Source organism: Argopecten irradians, chromosome 2, assembly GCF_041381155.1.
Source record: "Argopecten irradians isolate NY chromosome 2, Ai_NY, whole genome shotgun sequence".
Classification (NCBI taxonomy): Eukaryota; Metazoa; Mollusca; class Bivalvia; order Pectinida; family Pectinidae; genus Argopecten; species Argopecten irradians.
Genome location: NC_091135.1, coordinates 35,943,732 through 35,951,692, shown reverse-complemented (window position 1 = coordinate 35,951,692; position 7,961 = coordinate 35,943,732). Strand labels below are relative to the sequence as shown.

Here is a 7,961-nt window from a genome sequence, read left to right as displayed (position 1 = left end):
TAACTAGATTTTTCATCAGAGAGTTTGACGTGTTTGACTCATTAATCGAAGTTTAAATGCTGTGTTGATAAATATGCAAAACATTGAGTTAATATTCCAATCTTTTGCAGCTTGATTCATTCTGAATTCTACCTTCTAGATGAAACATAGAAAGTCGGGTATTTTTGCTGGGATGTTATATTCGCGATTTTGCGGGACTGGGCATTGGTATAATTACGAAAATTAGATTCGCGAAAGATTGAAAAATGGTAGAACCCTAATTCTCTCATACCTACACGTGCAATACTGGCTGGTCTAGGGCAATACACCCATGTCGCATGAAGCTGTATTGCATGGCTATCCATGCAATAAAAGCCTCGTGACGTCACAGCGTCAACACAATTACTATTTTCTCGGCACAATTTTAACAATTTCTTTCTCGGGATAAAAAAATGTTGTAAAACCCTCGGCAAGCCTCGGGTTTTACAACATTTTGTGACCCTCGGGTAGAATATCCCTATCCTTCATATCCACGTATGAAAGAGTCTCTTATTATCACTCGTCTCGAAGTTTTTATTTTTGCTCGCCAAGGCTAGCAAAATAAAAACTTCTTAGACTCCTTTCATAAAATCTCATATGAAATGAACACTCATGTAAGATCCTATTTGAAAATATTCTGAAAGCAACATAGTTAGCAACGTTGCAAAAGTTTATTTTTAAACCACCAAAATTTAATTTTCCTGTTTTTGTTACAATCGTTTTACACAACCGATATATATATCAAACAAATTGATTTTCATTGATTTTCGCTTTCAATTTTCAAGTTTTGACCTTAGGAAATTCACATTTCCCCTCATGTGATGAATTGTTTCAGTAGTAATTACTTTAAGGTTTGGTCATTATCGCGTAGGATGAATAGGCTAAAAACAAATTCCAACAACAAAATTAAATTATAAAGCAATAACTTTGATTTTGTTAACAACAGTATAATGATATTAACGACAGCTCTAGTATGAAACACATAAACGATGAAAATATGAATACAGAAGTATAGATCACCGCGGTTACCACAGAAACTACATACAGATGTAGCAGAACGGCTTTATTTAGAGAGGAAGAAAGGTAAAAGAGTTTGTTTCCAGGAAGTTGGACGTGTCTTTAATTGTTGGCGTCTCTTCTCACTTTTTGCAGAAGCCATGTGATCTGGTTACCGTTTTTCATCACCTAAAATAAAGAATCAAATTACGTAAAAGGTTAAAGTTTTAAAAAAAATCATCCAATCCGCACGTAAACGTAAGCTAACATATTTTCGCAGCGAATTTATTTCCCGTTTTCATGCCTAATTTTTCGTGATTTACAGCGTAAAAGTTCTATAAATACATGTACCATTTGATTTTGTAATTAAAACGCGATTTATTTTCACTAATTTTAATCGCCTACAAAACACGCTAATTGTAATCGCCCACAAAACACTAATTTCAATCGCCCACAAAACACGCTAATTTCAATCGCTTGATAGTAAGCTTTCGTAAACAGAAAGAAATACTCTAATAGATAATTGGTATTAGAGCTAATATCAGCCAGAAACATCTAGTGCATACTGGTATTGCTACCTTCTCAAAATGAGAACTTGCCTTTCGATAGGTTTCTACTGGTCTTGACGCAATAATGTTAAATCCGTAGACGGACTGTTCGTCTTCTGTAGGTTGAGTAACGGAGAGAAACATATTTTGGTAGTCCTCTGGGTGGCGGTAGTGAGTCTTAAAGTTCTGTAGTGGGATATCACCTAAAACATATACTATCATATATGAATACATCTGTCTCTCACGTTCGATTGTAAATTTTTATATTTTTGGTAACCGATTTTTTCGATGGCCGTCCAATTCTGTATTTGCATATTACAGTGTTATCTGCACTTTCGGGCAAGTATTAATTGTGACGTCATGTTTTTGCAAGCGTAGCGTAATACTTTTCGGAGAAAACGACATAAATTGTGCCCTCAAAATAATGACGTCAAAATGGATACCTACCCGCAAGGGAGCTAACTCTGTAATATGCAAAGACGGAATACTGATTTTTGTAATATTTGAAGCTAAGATAAAGACTATCTTATGTGTAGAGTAGACAACGTAATATGCGTGGTGTCTGTTTGTGTGATTTCGGGTATTAGGGTATGTTCGTGTTGTATAATTTTTAGTGCTTCCTCTTTGAAGATGGTTGAAAAAGACTACGATGAAATATCTTCAATTATTAATAGAGTCACACATATATATTACATAATTGAGTTGATGACTATAAAGACTTCACTACCGCAAGGAGGCACAACATGATAAAAAAAGCCTCCAAAACCACACGCGCACTCATTACATATGGTTACAGCGAGGTAAAAAGTTAAAAACTAAGCTGAATATAAAAATAGCAATACTGTAGATAACATAAAAGTTAAAGACTAAATTATGATGTAAGCTAAAGTTTTCTATAAAATTGGGACTATATATATACCTGATCCGTGGATACAAGACTCTCGCAAAAAGACATGTCCATTAACCTGGAGCCATCCCATTATCTTTTCAAGGAGACGTCGAGCGGAGTCGTCTTCGAAATACATAAAGAGCCAGTTTGTGAAGACTAACTGAGCACTGCTCAAAGGTACTTCAAGATTCATAGCATCATCTACGACATAGTCTATGTTTGTTAAACTCGTGTTGTTCTCCTTATTCTTCTCAATGAATTTCCCCACAAAGTCTACAGCAAGTACACGTCGTGCTCTTTGCGCAAGAGGTTTTGTAAAGCGACTGTAAACAGAAAAGGTAAGGAGTGGTGTTAAAGAATACGCGGTTTTTATTGTACAGTCAAACCTGTCTTAGCGACTTCCACTCTATAAAGACCACATGATTACTGAAGACTTTTTATCGTCCAACACGGTAATTTTAACACAATTTGACCTGTGTGTAAAGACTTGGCAATACAGACAATTTGACCTGCGTGTAAAGACTTGGCAATACAGACAATTTTGTCTTGGTCCCTTGGGCGTTCTTTACGGCTAAGATTGTCTGAATTTTATATTTTGTTACTTCATGAAATTTGAATTTTTCAAAATCATATTTAAAAATCAAAGTCTCACCCTATCCCTGCACCAAGTTCCACGATATCCAGACCTTGTATTTCGGGTAGATAGGAAAGTATTTCAGCGACATCAGCATCACACAGTTCACCGTACCTGGTATTAAGCATCATCCCCTTTGGGGTGGCATCTTGGAGATTCCAATTTTTCTGCAGTATCACTCTTTCTTCTACAAATATAATAGTTATTGTATCTTATTCTTATAGACTTTTTCTCTCGACCTAATTTAGGGTTTCTTCAAAATTTATTACATCGGTTTTATTATAGATTACAATTTTCATGATGGTTAGAAAAAAAATAATCAAAAGTTATTTAAAGGTGCTACTCCGCCGACAAATGGTATGTTTTTGCTATCAAAAACAGGAGACATATTAGTATTTTTCTTCGGTTACAAACTAATTACTTACTGTGCAACATTATCACCATTTAGAAGTTCACGAAAAAATCCAAGACGCTATGTCCTATATGGTATGAAGTACTGGTTGATGAGTATTGCTTATGCTCTGTCGGCGATAAAGCATCCATAATTAGGATATTATCAATTGTTCTAAAGTTTCGACGACGCCTGTATTATTCATCCCATTTACTATCAATGACCAGTAGATTAAGTGTCTATTGATTTTGAAAAGAAAATGAGTATGTAAGATAGTGCGCGTTTAGCATGCTTATAACTTGCAATGTACTTCAACCACGGGGTTTTGATTCTAATCATGCGGATATTACACAAATAGAGGTATGTGTATGATTAAAATCCATAGCCCGTGTTACAACATTTGCTCACTTGTAATTACTCCGTTGGTTCTGACCTGTTATCCCAATATCTCTTTTCCATACGTTTTCAGACATGTTCGACACTAGCTGCAATATTGTAGCTCAAAACTTTTGACAGAAAATAGTGTCGTCTTTAGTGGTGCCTATTACTGCTAATCGAACAAAGTAATGATTATACTTACCATTATAAAACGTTTGCTTGCATTTTTATCGTACTTGTTTGAACTGAACCACATAAAATATCGAATTCTCATCGAGGCATTATTTTTTTTTGCATAATACATATGAAGGTCTTTCTGAAGGGAATTTATACGGTAAGTCTACAAATTGTGAAATTGACGTCTTGTGAGCGGTACGGTAGATAATAAGAATGGTAGTTATGTTTGTTTTGAAAAATAAAGTATAGAAAACTATGCCCGAGTGATTCTCGGGGGCAGTGCTCCACTACGACACATAAGGACCAATTCGTACCCGGCCGAAAGGTATAGTAGGCCGGGTACGTATATTCGTTCTAGTTCGACACCATCATCGTTCCTTAGTGAGAATCATACTGCCGAATATTAACCTCTGGGCACACACATATATAATTCATCGATCATTAGAATGGTTCAGTCATGACTGCTGTTGTACTTTAGTATACGGGGAATGGCATAATTAAAAATTCTCCATCGCCGACAGAGCATAAACGATACTCATCATTTGAACAATTAAAGGGGTGTTGAATCGTGTGTGTATATATATGTCTAATTAACACAAAAATAATATAAAATAATTTATTTCATTTTTGGTACATGTGCAATATATACTTCATTCCATATGGGTCATAGTACCATTGAGTTTTTCGGGACGCAATTAAATATTTTTAATGATTTTATTTACTTTTATAATTGGAAAAAACTCATTTGTCTGCTCCTGTATTAAAGATAGAGAAAAATATCATTTGTAGCCTCTTTAACACCCCAGGGATCACGACTACTGTCGTTATAGCCACTCTTGGGCTATGTCGTAGCAAAATTGAAGGTTCTGTATGTGAAAGCAGATACAACAGGTAGTTTGGTCCTTTGATGTACATCAAAATTATCGAATAACAGTACACTGTATGGCTTTGAAAGTGCACCACTATCGGTAATCTTCAATGGAAAGTCTTTCTGGCCCGTGATTGGTCGGAATAGAGCATAGCAAAACCAAAGTCAGTTAAAAAAAAAAAACAACAAAAAAACAACAAAAAAAAAAAAAAAAAACTGAACAACCACAGGCCTGTGGAGACTTCCTTTGGGGATTACAGAAATAGGAACGCCGAACTTCAGTCAACCACAATGTCCCTTTATTCAATTCTTTTGATGCAGATCAAAGGACCAAACTAGTTGTCTCATCTGTGGTCGCACACAGAGTCTTCAGTTTTGCTTTGACATATCCCAGGGGTGCCTATTACGACAGTGATACATGAACAGTGATAATAGTTCCTGAAATATCTATATATACTTTTTAATACATAGAATTTTTCGTTTAGTCATTGTTCAAACTGTTCGCAGACTGCTGACTGTTGCGCTGTACCGATAAAGAAATCATACACGTGGCGCGTGACTGTATTTGCGGGGATACAAACGAAATTTGATTTTAAAGACTATTACTGCATTTTCTCCTAAAACCACTGTTACTTGTCACATTGAGGCTAGATAAATTGTTTTATCCAAATGGAATGAATCGAATTGAATTTAAAGAATAAGCAATATATATCTAGACAACGCTCTCTCGTACCAACTCTCGTGTTTCATCCTAATGGTTATCAAAATACCACTGAAACTTTATTCATTGACTAGTCCAACCTTTGAATTGGAATAATCCAAATGGGTCTACAGGGTTGAGTGGTCTAAACAGAAATAATTGTTCTTCATATCGGGTAATTGTGGGGGTAAATGGGTAAATAAAAATTCGAAATAACTAATTTTTGTATAGGGTAAACGTCACAATTTATAATCATATAGTAAGATAAATACATTATGTATTGAACGTTTTTATAAATAAGAATAATATAATTCAATTACATGAATATAACGACGCCTAGACGTAAATGAAGTTGTTTCTTTTTCAATCTATTTTGAGTCGTCACACCTATGTGAGATACGTATAAGATACCATTGTAGTATTACAATATATAGTAGTGATACGTTTCAGTAATTTATGCCTAAAACAATTTATCAGGCACAATATGTTACAGCTATATATGTCATTTTTAATTATACACATGTCTATATACCACAGCTCATGACCTACTTTTGGTGTTTTGGTACAATGAAAACATGCATATACACATATGTGCGCCCATATGGAACATAAACTTATATAGATTTACAACCTTTACAAACATATTCCAAATTCCTCGTTAAATGGTAATTTTCAAATCCAAGTGGATTTGAACATCTAAAAGATAATCCTCAAAGTGTGTGTACTATTTTTAAAGCAAATGCCATTCTAAAAGGTATAGTGAAAACCCGAGCTCGTTCTCAAACGGAATACACTTCCAATGGCTAGAAATCCTATAAGTATCAATGCTGTCATGAAACTACATAATGCTATTTTTGTACACTGTGCATTATGCATTTTCTTGTGAAAGACAATATTTAATTCAGCATAATAAACTATAGTATTTATTTTCGTATGCAAACATTTTTTTCTGAAACACTATTTCATCTTGAAAAAGCATATAATGCATAGTAAGTATTTGACCACTGTCTCAATGACTTTGCTTCTTTATTATGTATATAATGGTGTGCATACATACCTATATTAGTTTGACTTGTGTCCATGTCTGACGCTAAATCAAAATTTTGCGTAAATACTTTAAGAACAATGATAAACACTTCTAAACTGGAAGCGAGTCAAAAGCATTATATACGTTGCATACATAAGCATTCTGCCATAGTTTATATAGTTAACCGTAATTTAGTAACTGGGCGAATTGTCTTGAATATGGAATCGTATGAGTTTCAGGTCGCGATATGCAAATCGACCCACAAACTGTGGTATTCCGTGGACGTAAGACTTTCCACGCCGTGGACATCGCGTGGACGCTCGTGACAGGCGCGTGGACTATCCTTTACGTCATAACGATCAAACTCGATGGAAATAATTTGAAGGGAGAACCAGAGCGAGGCCATAACGGACGATATCTTCTCCCTGTCACACTATTTCATAAGTTTTATCTTTATCTTAAATATAGTAACTTGTGTACTTTGATAAAGTGCACTTTTATCTTAAGTTATAATAACCACCAATTGCCCTATTGACTTTGAAATTTATTTTAAATGAATACGGATAATTAGACGTTTGTGCATCTCCATGAAATTCATCGACGAACAAAGATAGCATAAATGTTAGTATTTACAAAGAACTCTGCTGTACAGAGGTTATGAAGCATTCTTTTGGGCTGCAAAATGAACTCTGAAAAATCGTATCATGCATATCACAAGACAAAAAAAAAGTTTGAATGGTCAACCTTGCTCCTTCCTTCCTCGATCCACAGGGTCGTTTAGTCATTTGATATATATCAAAAGAAACAGGTTGATCGAATAACATACATTGTTTGGAAGAAGGGCGTCGTTGTCTTGTAATCTTCACAAGAAAAACCTTTGTGTAGGTCTTCAATTGTTCAGGTGTTTTCTCGTAAAATCTACTGAGAGACAGTCCAAGGACGGCTATATAACCACAATAACTTAGGGCCTGGAGTTTCGAGGATAGCTACTTTGGTGATGTACAGGAGCAAGAAAGCAGACGACTAAAGGTTATCGTAAAACGACCGTCCATTTCTCTTTCTTTAACTTGGCGATTATTGGTTTTAAATGTGTAATTGTTTGTAAATAAACCCATTCACTCCTGTAAACAAAACCATATACTCCTAAATTTGAAGCAAATCAAGAAATCTTATTGCTCTCTCCCATCTAACCTGGCAAGCGTTGTTCCACAGATTGTCAACAGAGGAATATCAGAGATATCGAATTTTAGCAATAGCCTTATCTGCATATTATCTATCAATATCCAGAGGTGTGTCAAAGAAACTGATTAGGTCATTGACAAAATTGAACTAAAG

The 7,961-nt window shown here is 35.0% G+C and overlaps 1 protein-coding gene across 1 annotated transcript; it reads right to left on the bottom strand.

Moving 5' to 3' along the window:
- Nucleotides 1–929: 929 nt before the first annotated feature.
- Nucleotides 930–6,927, bottom strand: LOC138315321 (uncharacterized). Its single transcript, XM_069256249.1, has 5 exons — nt 6,657–6,927; nt 3,104–3,272; nt 2,482–2,774; nt 1,614–1,765; nt 930–1,203 (listed from the first exon to the last, which is right to left on the bottom strand). The coding sequence occupies exons 1-5, from the start codon at nt 6,679–6,681 to the stop codon at nt 1,138–1,140; spliced, it is 705 nt and encodes a 234-aa protein (XP_069112350.1). The 5' UTR covers nt 6,682–6,927; the 3' UTR covers nt 930–1,137.
- Between the last annotated feature and the right edge of the window lie 1,034 nt (nt 6,928–7,961).

Excerpts from the sequence above, each read along its gene's own strand:
- LOC138315321 (XM_069256249.1), bottom strand. The coding sequence starts at position 6,681 with ATGGACACAAGTCAAACTAATATAG. Across the intron at positions 2,775-3,103 it reads GAACTTGGTGCAGGGATAGG|TCGCTTTACAAAACCTCTTG; the intron begins GTGAGACTTTGA and ends TTCTGTTTACAG. Across the intron at positions 1,766-2,481 it reads GTCTTGTATCCACGGATCAG|GTGATATCCCACTACAGAAC; the intron begins GTATATATATAG and ends TATATGTTTTAG.